This window comes from Lepidochelys kempii, chromosome 3 (genome assembly GCF_965140285.1).
Source record: "Lepidochelys kempii isolate rLepKem1 chromosome 3, rLepKem1.hap1, whole genome shotgun sequence".
NCBI lineage: Eukaryota > Metazoa > Chordata > Testudines > Cheloniidae > Lepidochelys > Lepidochelys kempii.
The window spans coordinates 51597888-51617137 of record NC_136382.1 but is presented as its reverse complement, the minus strand read 5'-3'; the positions used below and the strand labels follow the sequence as shown (position 1 = coordinate 51617137).

Sequence of the window (19250 nt, the reverse complement as noted above, 5' to 3'; positions counted from 1 at the left end):
ACGTAGCAAGGACTGCTTCCCAGTATGCTCTCTCCAGCGTCTAAAGGTACTGTGTGTTTCAAAGGCATAAGGCAACCAGACAGCTGCTCAACCAGTGCACCTCATTTTCATGCCATTGCCTCATAGGAGGCAAATTCTGCCCATCAGGTAGTTTGTTTGGGAAAACTTAGGTTCCCTTAAAAATGGGGGTCTCCTTTTAGCGATCTGAGTCAAACATATGGGCAATGAGAATGCAAGCTAACCATGAACTCTGCAGAACAATGCACCATATTAAAATGTAGCAAAGGGTTTAATTTAGGACATTTTAAAATATCCTAAAATGAGCATAAGTAATCTTGATATCCAGAAGGACTGGCTTAAATATAGGTAATGGCCATCCACAATCAAAACACAAACAAGGGCAATCTCTTGCCCTCATATTTAAATGAATTTAGCCCAGGGAAATGCTTTTAAAATAAAAATGAACAACACTCAAATATCTTGGGCTAGATACCCAGCACCACTACAGCAGAAAGGGGATATAAAAGCCACCTAACTAGTTACTTGGGTTTTCCCCCAACTTAAAGTAGAGGTAATCCTTTGGTGGCACAAATGCCCCTTTCCAGAGCTTCAGCATAATCAAGATGGCCAAGCAAAAGCAGGTATGGTTGGAGCATCAGTGTTTTCATTAAGAAAAAACCTGAATGTAAAAACAGCATGAGAAATACATAATTTTTCACAGGGCAAATGTCAAGGTTGTTCAACCTAAAAATACCAATCTACACTAAAAAGTCTTACCATAAAGAATATAAGTACAGTATGTATATTTAGGTTGGCTAAACCTTGCTACTATGTAAATAAGTAAAAATTTCAAATGCCTGACTTGGAATGCAAAATCTAAGTATACAGCTTGTCATTCTGTAACTAATATTCATGTATACAAGTGCTGTGATTTTTTTTTAGCATAGAATTTCTCAAGTTTCACTTAAATAATAATGATTCAATTGAGGTTTATTCTGATTTTTGTATGTGCAGGGATTCACAATATTAACTTCCAGAATAAAGAAATGAAACCAACAGACCTTAAAGGGAAGCGTGCCTGCTGTTCTACTGAACATTCTACACCCAACTATCGTTTCCCCAAATGCCCCAGAAGGGAACAGAGAATCGTAGGACTATAATGGACCTCAAGAGGTCTTTTAGTTCAGTGCCCTGCACTCACGGCAGGACTAAGTACCAGTCCACAAGCCATCGGCTGCCAGTCTGTGCGCACATTGGAAAAAAAAACTGCCGGTCCCCCACATCAGATAGCTTGAGAAGCACTGATCTAGACCTTCCCTGACAGGTGTTTGTCTAACCTGCTCTTAAAAATCTCCAATGACTGTGATTCCATAACTTCCCTAGGCAATTTATTCCAGTGCTTAACTACCTTGATAGGTAGCAAGTTTTTCCTAATGTCCGACCTAAACCTCCCTTGCTGCAATTTAAGCCCATTGCTTCTTGTCCTATCCTCAGAGGTTAAACAAAAAAAAGTTTCTCCCTCCTCCTTGTAAAAACCTTTTATGTACTTGAAAACTTATATCCCCACTCAGTCTTCTCTTCTCCAGACTAAACAAACCCACTTTTTTCAATCTTTCCTCATAGGTCATGTTTTCTAGATCTTTAATCATTTTTGTTGCTCTCCTCTGGACTTTCTCCAATGTGTTCATATATTTCCTAAAATGTGGTGCCCAGAACTGGACACAATACTCCCGGTGAGGCCTTATCAGCACAGAGCAGAGCAGAAGAATTACTTATCACATCATGCTTACAACACTCCTGCTAATACTCCCCAGAATTATGTTTGCTTTTTTTTGCAACAGTGTTACACTGTTGACTCTCAATTAGCTTGTGATCCACTGTGACCCCAGGATCACTTTCTGCAGTACTCCTTCCTAGGCAGTCATTTCCCATTTTACGTGTGCACACCTGATCGTTCCTTTCTAGGTGCAGTACTTTGCATTTGTCCTTATTAAATTTCATCCTATTTACTTCAGACCATTTCTCCAGTTTGTCCAGACCACTTTGAATTTGAATCCTATCCCTCAAAGCACTTGCAACCTCTCCTAGCTTGGTATCATCCCCAAACTTTATACGCATACTCTCTCTGCCGTTATCTAAATAGTTGATGAAGCTATTAAACAGAACAGAATCCAGGACTGATTTCTGCAGGACCCCACTCAATATGCCCTTCCAGCTGGACTGTGAACCACTGATGATAATTCTCTAGGAACAGTTTTCCAACCAGCTATGCACCCACCTTGTAGTAGTTCCATCTAGGTTGTATTTCCCTAGTTTGTTTATGAGAAGGGCATGCGAGACTGTATCAAAAGCCTTACTAAAGACAAGATAGACCACATCTATCGCTTTCCCCCTATCCACAAGGCTTGTTACACTATCAAAGAAAGCTACTAGGTCGGTATGACACGATTTATTCTTGACAAATCCATGCTGATTGTTACCCATCACCTTATTATCTTCTAGGTGTTTGCACAATGCTTAATTATTTGCTCCATTACCTTTCCGGGTACTGAAGTTAAGCTGACTAGTCTGTAATTTCCTGGGTTGTCCTTATTTCTCTTTTTATAGATTGGCACTATATTTTCCCTTTTACAGTCCTCTGGAATCTATCACATTTTCAAAGATAATCACTAATGGCTCATATCTCCTCAGTCAGCAACTTGAGTAGTCTAAGATGTATTTCATCAGGCCCTGCCAACTTGAAGACACTTATCTAAGTAATTTTTAACTTGTTCTTCCCCTATTTTAGCCTTAGATCCTACCTTATTTTCACTGGCGTTCACTATATTAGATGTCCAAACACTACTAACCTTTTTGGTGAAAACAAACAAAAAAGTCATTTAGCACTTCTGCCATTTCCACATTTTCTGTTATTGTTTTCCTCCCCCACATTGAATAATGGGCCTACCCTGTCCTTGGTCTTCCTCTTGCTTCTAATGTTTTCATGTTACCCTTTACGTCTCTAGTTAGTTTAATCTCATTTTGTGCCTTGGCCTCTCTAATTTTGTCCCTACATGCTTGTGTTGTTTTGTTTCTATTCATCCGTTGTAATTTAGCCTAGTTTCCACTTTTTGTAGGACTCTTATTGAGCTTCAGATCATTGAAGATCTCCTGGTTAAGCCACAGTGGTCTCTTGCCATACTTCCTATCTTTCGTACGCAATGGGATAGTTTGCTCTTGTGCCCTTAATAAATGTCTCTGTGAACAACTGTCAACTCTCTTGAACTGTTTTTCCCCTTAGACCTCCTTCCCATGGGATCTTACCTACCAACTCTCTGAGTTTGCTGAAGGCTGCTTTCTTTAAATCCATTGTCTTTATTGTGCTGTTTTCCCTCCTACCATTCCTTAGAATCATGAATTCTACCATTTCATGATCACTTTCATCCAAGATGCCTTCCACCTTCAAATTCTCAACCCAGTTCCTCCCTATTTGTCAAAATCAAATCTGGAACAACCTCTCCCCTAGTAGCTTTCTCCGCCTTCTGAAATATAAAAATATCTCCAATATATTCCAAGAATTTATTGGATAATCTGTGCCCTGCTGTGTTATTTTCCCAAAAGATGTCTGGATAGCTGAAGTCCCACATCACCATCAAGTCCTGTAATTTGGATGATTTTGTTAGGGTTTTTTGTTTGTTTGTTTGTTTGTTTTTAAAAAGCCTCATCCACCTCTTCTTCTACCCTGACATCACCCTTGTTTTTTACCCATTTTATCTTTACCCAGGGACTTTCAACAAGGCTTTCAACAGACACCACTGCAGTAGACGAAGGCACCAAAAGTGCACACATAGGTGAGTTTTTTCCCCACAATCCAGAACCCTCAGTATCTATAAGAGCTGCCCCAGACTCTCACTACTGCTGGCCCACAGCAGGACCAAGGAACCAGAGACATAACTTCACAATGCCTACACATTATGGGGTTCACTTCAAGCTGCACTTCCCTCACCTAAAGTCTTTGTCTAAACAAGAAACTAGCCCTGGTTTAATTAAAAAGGGTTTTTGACTCAATTTTAGGGTTTATATACATGACAATATCCACGAAAATAAATCTAAATTGGCAAAATATGTTAATTTGAAGATTATTTAAATCACATTAAACCTGTTAACACACTCATTCAGAATTTAAGCGGTCTTAATTAGGTTTAGCCTAATTCACATCCAAAGTTAATTTAGATTACTTTTCCTGGATGTCCTTGTGGAGACAAAGCCCTTAGTTAAATTGGCGTAAAACTCCACAACCACGCTAATTTAATCTAAACCTATATAGGCCTGGAGTAAACTGATTTAAGATTGTCCATATAGAGGTTTGCACCAGTTTATTTAAGTAATTAAAAACTATGTTTAGTTATTCTGGAGCAACTTTTGTGTGCAGGTCTCAACGTACACTATGCATACTGCTTCTGGCCTCCAGTTCCTTGTCTTCATCCTCTCTCTCTCTCTCATCTACACATTCAATCCCTTTGACCTTTCCTACCATTCAGGTTTAACTTCCTCTAATTCTCATCATCCTATCTCGGGTACTCTCTGAAACTCCACCAACTCCCACTTTCCTCACTCCTCTGTATTTCTGCCTCACACATCAACCAGAAAGAGAAAAAAGTCACCCCCAAATATTTGTGAATAAAATTAAAATTTTAAGAACCAAAGAGAGCGTGTAGAAAAACTAAGTAATTTCAAGATCTTGCATTTGTGAAACCCTTCTCTATCCAATCTATCTATTTTTAATCTTCCCTTATCTTTTTAGTTTGTAAGGTTTTGAGGGCAATGACTGTCTTGTCATTAGTACGTTACATACCAAGTACATTTTGGGTGCTGTAAAAATTATATATTAAAATGTAACACAAACATGGGGTTCAGAGTGAATGTGAATAAACCTCTTTCAGAAGTCACCTGCACCACTCTATTCACTGAGCTGTACTAAATATCAGACTTTCTCTCACCTTTCCCTCTATCCCCTGCCACATGGCAGTGTGGGTTAAACATTAATCAGAAGACTTTTTTTTGGATTAAATATTTAAAACACATAAATCCAAATAATTGTTTGGGTTGGAAACTGGTTTCCAATCTGTTACAGAAGATTCTCATAACACCAGGACAATCAATAATGCCTTATTTGAATAAGATGTGCAATACTCAATTTGCTCAAAAACACTGATGTTAAACGTTAAACTTTAATTTTCAGGTACATTTTGTATTTCACTCATGGGGGAGGTGCCACTATATGTAAATTTCCAAGCTGTGTATTGTACTTACCAGGTCCATCAAAAGGTACAAGATGATGTGGAATTTTGTCTGAGGCACCTAAAGGGATAAGATACAAATCCTTCACTTGCTTCATGTTATTGGCAGCTACACCATAACGCTTCCTGCTGCTGAAGTATGCGAACAGCAAAGCATAGGAAATCTGATCCTCTTCAGTTACCGGGGTGAAGCGAACTACACAAATTTCCTGTTTAAAAAAGGAAAAAAGGTAGTGCGAAGTATTTACAAATTGTGTTTTTTAAAGTAAATTTTAATAGTGATTGGTCTTCAAGTAAGTATATAATCCACAGAAAAGGGGAAATAACTGACTAGAAAAAGGAAGAGATAACAAAATAGAGAAGAGTAGGAGACAGCAGAAGAAAGTCTCTCTGAAGCATTAAGAGAAAACACAATGAGAAGCTTCCAGAAAAAAAAAATTACTGACTGTACATGACAAAAAATTAAAATATTTTCTCTGCCTGCAGATTCTTGTATACCAGCTTTTTCAGAAGGCATGCCAAATTTGGAACATTTCAAATTTTATTCTACCAACACTCCTAAGGAATCTGTATTCTGCACCGCTTTTGGTGTTTAAGATATATCATTAGTTGCTACAGTGGAAAGGCAAGAACCCTAACACCAGGTATGGTGAAGGGGAAGGAGAGGGAGGAACTCCTTGTCTCTTCTCACACACAAGGGCAAATCAGAACTGCCTGATTAATGTCTGTATTGACTTCAGCTGGGTGAAAACTGGAGAGAGGGGAAGAGAGGAGTGACAAGCTACAAACGAACAGTAGGAAGGAGGGATAAAATATGCTATCAACTCCAAAACCCAGGTCCCAACAAAAATATCAACTACCCTCAAATTGGATTATTTACATTTAAGCATCACAGTAGAAATTGGTCTTCAAGAGGGATTTGGGCAATGAGAGGATAGCAGCCTTATGTACACACCAAAAACTGATACGTAAGTCATACTATTTTCAACAGAGAACTGTCTGAAAACATATATACACAACATTGGCAGCAGACAGACAGTTAAAGTCTTCTAATTTAAAGTATAAGTTTCTTCCTTACCTTGGTCCCTGAAGCTTTTATTTTTTCTACATACTCCCAAACAGTGTGAGGTGATATCCTGCCACCTACTTGGATACTATCTGGCAAGTCCTGTCAAAAAAGCAGATATACAATTTGAACCCACTGTGGCTACTGAAATAGATTTCAAAATAATAAAGGAACTTAACTCCTCAATGCTTATATTACATATGATTAGTTTATCATCAGAAGTTATGCCACTTCAGGGAAACAAACTAGTTTGGATTAAACTATGGAGTTGGGTTTTTCAATATAAAACCAATAATGTGTAACAGAATGCACAGTACCTCTTGCACACTTCTACACCTGTAATTATACATCACTAACAACAGGTATAAATAAAAGATTTTCAACAAGGCTGTGGATTAATTGCAGTTAACTCATGCGATTAATTCAAAAAAATTAATTACAGTTTTAATCACACTGTTAAATAATAGACTACCAATTAAAATTTATTAAATATTTTGGATGTTTTTCTACATTTTCATATATATTGTATTGTGTTGTAATTCAAATCAAAGTGTATATTATTTTTGATCATAAATATTTGCACTGTAAAAATGAAACAAAAGAAAATATTTTTCAATTCACCTCATACAAGTACTGTAGTGCAATCTCTGTCATAAAAGTGCAACTTACAAATGTATTTTTTTTTGTTACGTAACTGCACTCAAAAACAAAACAATGTAAAATGTCAGAGCCTACAAGTCCACTCAGTACTACTTCTTGTTCAGCCAATTGCTAAGACAAACAAGCTTGTTTACATTTACAGGTGATAATGCTGTCCTCTTCTTATTTACAATGTCACCAGAAAAGTGAGAACAGGCATTTGCATGGCACTTTTGTAGCCAGCATTGCAAAGTATTTACATGCCAGATATGCTAAACATTTGTCTGCCCCTTCATAATTCGGCCACCATTCCAAAGGACATGCTTCCATGCTGATGGCGCTCGTTAAAAAAATAATGCATTCATTAAATTTGTGACTGAACTCCTGGGGGGAGAATTGTATGTCCCCTGCTGTTTTACCTGCATTCTGCCATATATTGCATGTTATAAGCAGTCTCAAATGATGACCCAGAACATGTTGTTTATTCTAAGAACAATTTCACTACAGATTTGACAAAACACAAAGAAGGTACCAATATGAGATTTCTAAAGATAGCTACAGCACTCGACTCAAGGTTTAAGAATCTGAAGTGCCTTTCAAAATATGAGAGGGACGAAGTGTGGAGCATGCTTTCAGAAGTCTCAAGAGCAACACTCCGATGCGGAAACTACAGAACCTGAACCACCAAAAAAGAAAATCAACCTTCTGCTGGTGGCATCTGACTCAGACAATGAAAATGAACATGCGTCGGTCCGCACTGCTTTGGATTGTTATTGAGCAGAGCCTGTCATCAGCATGGACGCCTGTTCCCTGGAATGGTGGTTGAAGCATGAAGAGACATATGAATCTTCAGCACATCTGGCACGTAAATATCTTGCGACGCTGGCTACGACAGTGCCATGAGAATGCCTGTTTTCAGTTTCAGGTGACATTGTAAACAAGAAGCAGGCAGCATTATCTCCTAAAAATGTAAACAACCTTGTTTGTCTGAGCGATTGGCTGAACAAGAAGTAGGACTGAGTGAACTTGCAGGCTCTAAAATTTTACCTTGTTTTATTTTTTGAATGCAGTTTTTGTACATAATTCTACAATTTTTGTAATCCCTTGACAGCCCTACTTATCAGATAAATAACACTTTTATCTGTGTTTATAGTGACAAGTGACTACCTTGTACCATGGATTGATGTTAGTTACATCATCTGGAGATTGGATTCTGTAATTAATGTTTTATTATAGTTGCAGATCTAATGTATGTCACTATTTATCACCAATGCAAACAGTCACAAAAACCCATACATTAAGATTGCAAAAATAAACACTCAAGTCAGGAAATGCTAAGGTTAAAGTTGAATGCTTACTCTTCATGCTACTACTAAGTGCATGTGGAGCAGTACTATGTGCTGGTACTACAGTCTTAATTATATAATCACACACAGTTTTACATATAATGCAAGCTTTTTATAATCTTGTATACAAAAGTTCAGCACTGTGGTGGGGAAGGCAACCAGCAGTGAAGAAAATCTGTTTTACCACATTCATACCAAAAATATTTGTTGACCTTGTAAAGCTGTTATCAATTTTACAGTGAAATATTATACACATGCAGCATATCATGATTAACATTATAAAAACAAATACCACAGTACAAATAGCTACAGGTCACTTCATCGGATGCATGCAGTGGAAAATACAGTAGGGAGATTTTATCTACACAGAGAACATGAAACAATGGGTGTTACCCTACACACTGTAACGAGAGTGATCAGGTAAGATGAGCTATTACCAGCAGGAGAGGAAAAAAAAAACAAAAACTTTTGTAGTGATGATCAAGGTGGGCCATTTCCAGCAGTTGACAAGAACGTCTGAGGAAGAGTTTCCGGGGGCGGGGGGGGGGGGGGGGCGGAATAAACATGGGGAAATAGTTTTACTTTGTGTAAGGACACAGTCTTTATTCAAGCCTCAATTAATGGTTTCCAGTTTGCAAATTAATTCCAATTCAGCAGTCTCTCATTGGAGTCTGTTTTTGAAGTTTTTTTGTTGAAGAATTGCCACTTTTAGGTCTCTAATCGAGTGACCAGAGAGACTGAAGTGTTCTCTGACTGGTTTTTGAATGTTATAATTCTTGACATCTGATTTGTGTCCATTTTTTCTTTTAAGTAGAGACTGTCCAGTTTGACCAATGTACATGGCAGAGGGGCATTGCTGGCACATGATGGCATATATCACATTGCTAGATGTGCAGGTGAATGAGCCTCTGATAGTGTGGCTGATGTGATTAGGCCCTATGATGATGTCCCCTGAATAGATATGTGGACACAGTTGGCAACGGGCTTTGTTGCAAGGATATGTTCCTGGGTTAGTGTTTTTGTTGTGTGGTTGCTGGTGAGTATTTGCTTCAGGTTGGGGGTTGGAGCAAATGTGGTTGTATCTTAGAGCTTGGCTGTAGATTGTGGATCGTGTGGTGTGGTCTGGAAGAAAGCTGGAGGCATGTACGTAAGTATAGCGGTCAGTAGGTGTCCGGTATAGGGTGGTGTTTATGTGACCATCACTTATTAGCACTGTAGTGTCCAGGAAGTGGATCTCTTGTGTGGACTGGTCCGGGCTGAGGTTGATCATCCCACCAATGGACACAAATCAGACATCAAGAATTATAACATTCAAAAAACCAGTCGGAGAACACTTCAATCTCTCTGGTCACTCGATTAGAGACCTAAAAGTGGCAATTCTTCAACAAAAAAACTTCAAAAACAGACTCCAATGAGAGACTGCTGAATTGGAATTAATTTGCAAACTGGACACCATTAATTTAGGCTTGAATAAAGACTGTGTCCTTACACAAAGTAAAACTATTTCCCCATGTTTATTCCCGCCCCCCCGAAACTCTTCCTCAGACGTTCTTGTCAACTGCTGGAAATGGCCCACCTTGATCATCACTACAAAAGGTTTTTTTTTTTTTCCTCTCCTGCTGGTAATAGCTCACCTTACCTGATCACTCTCATTACAATATGCATTGTAACACCCATTGTTTCATATTCTCTGTGTATATAAAATCTCCCCACTGTATTTTCCACTGCATGCATCCGATGAAGTGAGCTGTAGCTCATGAAAGCTTATGCTCAAATAAATTTGTTAGTCTCTAAGGTGTCACAAGTACTCCTTTTCTTTTTGCAGTTTTGTCTTGCCTCTCTCCTGCACTCTACAGAGAGAGTGATGAACGTTATGGAGAAGAAGAAAGGGCAACAATGCAAGGTAAGGATAGTTTAATCTTCTCAAGAGCAGCCCCGGAAGTGTTATTGCTCAGATTGGTATGGCAATCATTTTAATAGACAGTTCACATAAGTTTAAAATTTAAGGAAAAACAAATGTATGGTTAGCAAACATGTCTAGTTGATTCCTCAATCCTCTCATTATTTGGGTTCACTTGCTTTGGTTGGTTTTATGACTACCCCTGTATTTGGAAACGTATTTCAAGAAACACAAAATAGGAGAGGAGTGCCCTGAAACACTCCAAAAAAAGCTTACATCTTGGTAAACCATGGGATCCTTTGAGGCAAGCTTAAGTATACTTACTGTTAAATAAATAAATGCTAATCTAAGTCAACCTGCTAGTACAGTATTTAACATAATGATCATACTTCACTTTTCAGCTCAGTACAACTATGATCGCTTTATTTGATCCCAAATAAGTGACAAAGCAAATGAATAAATACATTAAATTTTCATTCTTCATGGTAAATATAAATATTTGAACAAACATACAGTACCTCAGTTAAATACTCAAAAGAGCCAGAGACTGGGTAGGCCTTGATAACAAACTTTGCTACAGAAGGCATATTGATAAAACCTTTCCAGATGAAGTTCAGTCGAGCCAGAAATAGAGTTTCACTTTCAACAGTACCAGGTGTCTCTGATCTAAAGAAAACAGGGGTTAAAAAAAAATAATGATTAGACTTATAAATATATGTGATCAGGAAAATTTGTGCAACACTTGAAATCCACCTCACTAAAAGTAACTATATTGAAGTAAGTTCTGGAGCATCATTAGAATCATAGGGTTAGAAGGGTCATTAAGTCTATTGCAGGGTATTGCATTTTTGGTTAGTTATTTTGTTGAGGGACTTGTGTAGTTGATCATAAGGGAAAGGGGCAGACAGCCAGATATCTGAGCTTCCAGCACAGTTTCTAAAAATTACATGAAGGGCTGGCAGGTAACATAGTACATTATTTTGCCAGTCTCTCTTCTAAGGCTACTCAATTTCTCCAGATTGAAAAGATATTTTGCAGAGAGAGCTACAAGTGTACCTTTACAGGTTTTTCAAACTTATTTTTTTAAACCTTGTCCATCTGCCACTCCCCACTGTTATCACCACACCCCTCTTCTGCATCACAACATCTGTCCTTCCCCCTCCCTTCTCTCCACTGACTCCATGTCCCCATCCTGGTATCCTCTCCCCTCTACAGTTTTCATCAGCTCTACTTGCTCTTCTCCTTCTCCATCCCAATCTCCACCCCAACACACACAAAGATCCCACATCCACACCCTCCTCTTTATTTCTGATGACATTTGCTCAACTTCCAGCCTCTCTTTATTTCCACCACCTCCGCATCCCACAACCAGCCCCACCCCTCTCATGTCACCATTCCTAACCTCACACACATCCCCTTTGTTCCCCACTCCCTTCTCTCACTTTCTCTGGGGCGCCCGCTCCATCTTTAAAAAGATCAGAGCCATCCACAATCAAAACCATCTATTAATATATTGCTCCCTTCCACTTCTAGCTCAAAGAAACCTTGATCCCTTCATCTGACTCGACCTTTGCAGCTGCCCTCTCTCACAGAAGCCTATCGTCTCACATTTTCCTCCCTGAATCTGACGGTGGTGGGGGCGTTTAGCTTTTCCTCTCCCAGGCCTGTCACTTCCAACGCCACCCCCTCCTGTCACTTCTCATGGCCTCATCTTTTGAAGAGCACTGACTCCTCTCCTCTCCATGTTGCTGTCAATTCCTATCAGCCCAAATCCTCCTGTTCAGCCTTCCACTCTGATTTCAACTCCTGGCTCTCACCTTCTCTCCACACAATTTCCTACACTGATCCCCAGTGACTTCAAATTCCACATTTATAACCCACCAACTCCTTAGCTGCAAGTTTCCTTGCTCTCCTCCTCTAACCACTCCACTTGCCCCAATGACCAACCCATCTCCTGATCTCTCTCACCACCTCTCTCATCCCTTCTATTCTCCTTAAACGGTCACTCTCCTCTGGCTCCTTTCCCTCATAAGGCTAACCTGCTTCAGTCTCTCCCATCTTAAAAAAAGCCCACCCTTGACCTCATTTGTCTCTCTAACTACTGTACCCTCTCCCTTCTATCTCTAAGATCACTGAATGTGCTAATTACAATCATGGTCTGAAGTTCTCCTCCTCCAATTTCATCCCAGATCCTCTATACTTTGATTTCCACTCTCACCAAAGTCTATTAATGACCTCTTCATATCCAAATTTCAGAACCAGTACTCCATCCTCATTCTCCTTGACCTGGTCAGCCACTTTTGATGCAGCTGACCATATTCTTTTTCTTGAAATCTTGTCCTTCCTTAGCTTCCATGACTCTGTCCTCTCATAGTTCTCCTACCTACACATCACTTTCATCACTTTTGCTGACCAACTCCACCCCCATTAAATTATATGCATGCCCAACATGTACAGTAACACAATTCACACCACTGCACTAGAACATAATCTTAATTCCAACCTCAGCAACATCAACATACATGTCTTTTAGGCATCCCTGCACTGGTGAACTGAACAATGCATTATTTTCCAATGAGAAAATGTAAGGATGGAGTTAAGGTTTGTAATCACTGCAACCTATGCAATGTTTTATTTATACGAAAGAGCATATCATGTTTTACAGATAGTCCATGCCTAACAAAAAATGTACAACCTCAACTATGCACAAATGCATGAATTATAAACAGCCACATAAAGTTAAAGTAAACTAATCAGACAATGCTAACTATGAAGAAATCTGTAAAGAATAGAATCTCAAATCCCACAAACTAATCTCAATCAAACAAAATCCTGAGGGCCTGATTTTCAAAGGTGCTGAGCGTCCTCAAAACCCCTTAACATCAACTAGAGCTTCAGGGAATCAGCATTTCTGAAAATTAGGCCCTGAATGAATGCACTCAAAAATATCAACACACTTAGGCTTTATTTGATTAGGAGAGATTTATATGAATCCTAGGGTCAATGGGCACCCCCAGATCCTCTCGATTAGGGACTTTCAACAAGAGAGTCCCCAGCTGATCATTACTGTCAGGAGAGAGAGAGACAGACATGATGGGGGACCGGGGGCAGGAGAGGGGAGGAACTGTCTCCAGGACAGCTAGAATTCCCGTATTTAGCTTTATACATCAAAAGTAGAAACCAAGTCATATTTAGCTTTATATATCAAAACCAATGCAATCTTTAACAAAGAGCTTTACCTTTACACTTTGCCATGTCATTTATAGGCACGTTTCGCATCCATTATCAGAAAATGTACAGTGGATCAATTTAATGAATAATGATAAAGAATATGGCAAACTGAAGTTTAGATTCTTTGACGGCTGGAGGGGGAGATTTAATTGAAAATTCTTAAAGAAACAAACACCACTTTTGGAAAATTGCATTTTTCCTATTATTTTGAAATATTTTATAACCGCAATTGGTCTGTCAAAGTAATGCCACTTTACACTAGAAGAGGTACAAAAAGCCAGTTACTTAAAGAAGCAGTTAGACAGTTTGATCACTGTGACGGGGTATACTAGACCCTCTGAGGCCCCCTGCTAGAGGCCTCCTGGCCCTGCCACACGCCACCCCAGAGAAGGGCAGTGGACAGGGTCCTCCAAGCTGCCTAGAGTGGCTATGTGGGACACGGACAATCAGAAAGGGGCTGCAGGGAGCAGCCAATCAGGGTCCAGCAGGCTCATATAAGAAGAGCTGCAGGGCCAGAGTGAGTTCATTTCCCTGCTGGAGCTGGATGGGCATGAATAGTGTGTGGCTGCCTGAGGGAGCTACAGGACCTTGGACAGGACAGTTCTGACAGAAGCCAGGGAGAACAAGAAAGAGCTCTGGACTGGTGGCTGAGACTCCATCAGGACAAAGCCCTGAAGTAACGGTGCAGAAGGTGCAGGGCTGCAGGGAAGTGGCCCGGGGAATTAGAGCAGTGGCACAGCTTAAAGGGACACAGCAGATGGCTGCTATCTACAGGGTGCCTGAGCTTGGACCTCCCCCACTCCCACTAGCCACTGGGGGAAGTGGCCTGGATTTTGAGGCACCCCAAAAGGGAAACTGGAAACTCTTTAGTGGCCCAGCTGAAGAGCTGGGGCCTGAACCGCCCAGATAGGGTGAGGACATTGCCTCCCAGGGGAAGCCCTGCAGTATGGCTCAATACCAGAGCTGAGATCATTGACTACAGGACTAATTAAAGACTTAAGCCCAAGGAGGGCCACAGGGAGAGAAAGTAAAGGCCCCCCCACACTTGACTAGGGGGTGCTTGTGAGAGGTGAGTGCACCCCACTAGTCACACAGCATTCTCTATTTATAATTCATCATATTTCATGTTTTTACTTATCATATTACTTACATTAATCTTAGCTTGACAGATCATAAGGTTTTTTTTAATATGGATATCACAAGAAGTTTATTGTTACCTTGGGATAGATGAGAATGCTGGCTTTGACAATTCTTGTTTATCATCTTCTAATAATTCTGAGGCTAAAATATTTGACGTTGCAGAAAGTGCATCTGCTATGTTTTCTGCTTCATTGTCTGATTGTTTACGTGCAACTCCTACAGACACTTTCACATTTTTTGCAGAAAGGTCATCAGTAGGTGGTGCCATTCGACCTTGAGAAAGTGAATTAAAAAAATTATTTTCTACTAATGAAGAATTGGTCTTTATCTGAAAATATGGAATAGATTCCAAACACTATCGAAGCTGGATGAGCTAAAGGAAAGCTAGAGCAGCAATGAGACAGGCACTGTTCCTATGGGAGCGCCTTCATTGACCATGCCACCCTATCAACTTTCATACTGTCTGTAGGCCTTGCTGGACCATGACTAACCAAAGTCAGGAGGTGAACTAATGCAGGACTTGACAGAATACCAGCTAACCAAGTAAGCACATTCCTGACCTGCAAGGATGGTACAGGAACACTCAGACTCCTCATAAAATAAGGAGGAATGACAGGATAATAGATGAGGATGTTTTGTTCAAACTATAGTGTACAAATACAAGGATGGTCACTAGTAACATATGGAACGTAATAGATAATTTGTTTGCATGAATGTATAAAAGGAGAAGTCATAGGAGGAGGAGCAGCTTTGTACCAGTGTAGCAGACAACACTAGGTTGACTGTAACGTTACCTTGCCAAGGGCACACGTGTTAAGTGTCCCTGTGACCTGCTGGACAGGGTGCTAATATTGTGTTTTGCTGACAATAAACCTGGCCAAGCCTTCGTTACCAAGCCAAGCCTGTGAACTTTCTTTATGAGCAACACACCAAGGTCTGCTGAATCAGCAAACTATGCTGGTGTAGCTAACACCAGTGCTCCATGAACAGCATAGGAGCTGTTTTTTTTTTGTTTTTTTTTTTACTTTTAAGATCTATGCTTGGAAAGCATTACTTATGTGGTAAGTGTTAATTTTAATATGCTTTTACTATAATTACCTATGCAGATTTTACAGTTAAGATCAAAGAGATGATTTTTGTGTTGACTTGTTGTGTCTGGAAATGAAGATTCATCTACTTCTTTATCTTTTTCAATCTCTTCTGTCTTTTCTACCAGCTTTACCATAGTAGGTTCCTATGAAAGGTAAAGCAATCAATTTCCGTTAAGAGAAGACAACAACAACATTTATGCTCCATCAGAAATTCTTAATTGTAATATTATTTCAATTACCTCAGAGTCAACCACTTGGAAACTTTCAACACTTTCTTCTTCTCAAGTGAGATGTTTGCTTTGGTTACAGTTTATTATTTAAAAAAAACAAAACACCACACACGTGCACACATACCACAAGCATTTCAAAAGCTTTAAGAAAAGTGAGGATATCAAATTTCATGATTTCGCCACAGTAATAAATTAAGGTACAATTTAAAACCTGACTGTTGCCAGAGATCATAAGATAAAGAACACAACAAAAAGCCCTTAAAATTTAGGAGTTGAACCACTACTAAAACTCTCTGTGTATAAAGAACAAAATTTAATTTAGTTATTTATTTTTATTATACTTTTAAAATAAAATGATATATAAACCATTTGTATTATTTATGCACGATAATTAAATATTGCTTCCCCCCTCCCCTTTTTTTTTTTTTTTTAAAACAAAATCAGCCTTCCCTTAGAATTAAAATAAAGTCCCACTTATTTACCTGAATTTCCATAGCTACTTCTTGTTCTTTTATTGGAGCATCACTCTCAATTTCTATTTCTCCTTTATGAGTAATTTTTGTTATTGGTCGCCTTTCGACTTCCCTCTGCTCTTTCTCAATCATTTCAATTGTCTATAAAACAGTAATATTAAATATACTTACACTACATTAGAAGTGATATGGAAGTGAATGCTTGGAATCTGAAATACTGAAATAGGACAAAGAATTCCAGCTCACAGGTAATTTTAAGGAAGGCCCTTTTGTGAAAGGCAAGTAGTTTCATGAAATACATACCCACTACAGTGTGTCAAATCTTCACCTGCCGTGCCAATGACTGCTTATCATATATCCATGTATCAAAATAAATTACAAGCAAGTCCCTTTCCACACATTTCAGGACATGCTACTTTAAGTTTTCAATAGGTAAAGAAAATTTTGCTACCCCTTTCCACAGAGTATATGTGTGTGTTTATCTATATAAATAGATAGAGGACAAACTAAGAGATGTAGCATTTTTCTATTGTTTCATTCTTAATCACACAGTCCCAATCTGGTTAATGGATTTCATATATTATCTACAGAACAAATATCTATCTGCCAAACAATTCTGTTAAGGATCACTTGATGAATTTTGCAACAGGTTCCATCACAGAGTCAAAAAGGAGAGAACCATCAGCATGTTCTGAAACACATTCCATATGGTAGACAACTATTATTGCTCCACCAGGAACATATTTCAAGAATAGGATAACTTGCCTTGCCTCTCCTATTGAGTTAAAGAACTCAATAAGCTCTATTTTTAAAGAGAATGAATCATTATATTTGCTCTAAGATAATTCTTTTGCCCAGTGCATGAGACTTTTAATGCAATTATAATGGCAAGACTGAAAAGCTTTACACATGAGGGCTTTACAATTAAGGTATTTTCAGTTACATCTGCACAGTACCTAGCACAATGTGGCTTGGACTTCTAGAAGTAATAAAAATTTCCATTTTCTCACTATATCTACTTATTTCTTTACCAACCCTTATAGAGGCAGTACCACTCCTAATTACAAAAACACCTGTCAGCTTGTTAGCACAGGTAATTTGCTACTGTAACAAAAGCCCCTAGTTTCTCTGGTGTATGGCAGAACAAGTTAAGTCTAAATTTTCCAGCAAGGCCTCCGGTGTAGCAGATCAGAAATTCTGTGGCAGCCTCAGAAAATTATATCAGTACAGTATCCCTGGTTATTGGAGAGGCACAGGAAGTAGTTTTAGATAAGTACATTAATTCTTTGGGGCGGGGAACTTTTTTTGTTTGTACAGTGCCTTGCACAATTGGGTCTCGGCCCATGACTGGGACTCCAAGGCACTACTACAATACAAACAATAAAAACTGAAATATTTAATCTTGAAATTTAAATCATCATTGAGTTTCAGAGTAAGCATCCCATTGTGCAGAACAAGGGCTGCTCACACTTCTCCAAGGTTTCATTGTGGCTGCAAACTCAGCCAAACAGCACTTAATTGGCTTACACCAATTCTGAGCTGGCACATTTTCTTCACAATCATGTAGACCAGAAACTTTTTTTAAAATGAAATCTTAGATTCTGGTGCACAATTCTACAGCAGGGGATGGGTTTTGCAGTCACAATCAAACACAGGAACCTGAGTATCATTCAGTTTACTGTGAAGAAGAGAGATTTTAAAAATTGAGATGTCAGGTGATCAAAGTTTGATTATATCTGAGACCACTACTAACCTAAGGGTATAAGTCAATTTACACTGTTTAACTTATGTACCTGCCAACCTTACTACGGGTTCACTCAGGTGGCATATATCAGTTACAAAAATCCTGTGCTCACAAAACTGCCTATTCAACACAACATTTGCTCTCTGTATTAAGATTAAATTCTCAGCATTCTCCACAGACTATTCATGATAAATCCACTGCCAGCTGTGAACCCTGTCGTGAAAGACTGACTATAGGCATCAGAGTTTCATGACCAACCAGCCAGAGAATCAGGAGGAGTTACCACAATTACAAGAAGATGCATTCCATATCACAAGTGCCTAGAATGCAAGCAACAGTACAAATTATCCAGCTAATGATTTAACTCATGAGGGCCAAGTTTATCTGGATTCACATACATGCAAAACTGTTTTACAACTTTACAACAAATACTATGGGGACCCACATCTTCAGCTGGTGTAAAATAATGTAGTGATACTGAACTCAGCAGTTTAAGTTACTCCAACTGCTTCAGATTTGTCAGGAGCTGTAGGTAAGGCTAAGATTTTGTCCAGGATATTTTTAGTAAAAGTCAGGGAAAGGTCACGACTTCCGTGAATTTTTCTTTTTTGCCCATGACCTGTCCCTGACTTTTACTAAAAATATTCTGGACAAACTAGGGATCTGTGGATCCCTACACCGTCTGAAGGGGGGCAGCTGTGCAGGGGCTAGGAGCCCCCTGCAGCAGCTGAGGGCTGCAAGGTAAACCTGCCACCTGCAGCTCCAGGGGTCCCCTGCTGCCTGTGGGGGCTGCAAATTGCAGGGTACCCCCATCACCTGCAACTCCGGGGACCTGCTGCAGCAGGGAGCTTGGGGGTGCCACCGCTGCCACCCGGGAATTTCCTTACCGCCCAGGAGCCCCACAACCTCTATGACTAAATTGTAGTCTTAGCTGTACGATATAAAGGCTTACATTAAATTAAAAAGAAAAAAATACATAGTTCTGTATGTCATAAGAACTCAAGAATGGCCATATTGGGTCCATCTAGCCCAGTATCCTGTCTTCCAACTGTAGGCAATGGCAGATGCTTCAGAGAGAATGAACAGAACAGGTAATCATCAAGTGATCTGT

The 19250-nt window shown here is 39.3% G+C and overlaps 1 protein-coding gene across 5 annotated transcripts in view; it reads right to left on the bottom strand.

Annotated features, from left to right (window-relative positions):
• PHF3 (PHD finger protein 3) overlaps positions 1-19250 on the bottom strand; it is an 80456-nt gene that overhangs the window by 5579 nt on the left and 55627 nt on the right. For all 5 annotated transcript variants that reach the window (XM_073336349.2, XM_073336350.2, XM_073336353.2 and 2 more), the window contains 6 exons: positions 16405-16536; positions 15700-15835; positions 14679-14874; positions 10749-10896; positions 6358-6447; positions 5293-5488 (listed from right to left, as the gene is read on the bottom strand). In XM_073336349.2, coding sequence (XP_073192450.1) covers positions 5293-5488; positions 6358-6447; positions 10749-10896; positions 14679-14874; positions 15700-15835; positions 16405-16536 — 898 coding nt within the window. The remainder of the gene's footprint in view (positions 1-5292; positions 5489-6357; positions 6448-10748; positions 10897-14678; positions 14875-15699; positions 15836-16404; positions 16537-19250) is intronic.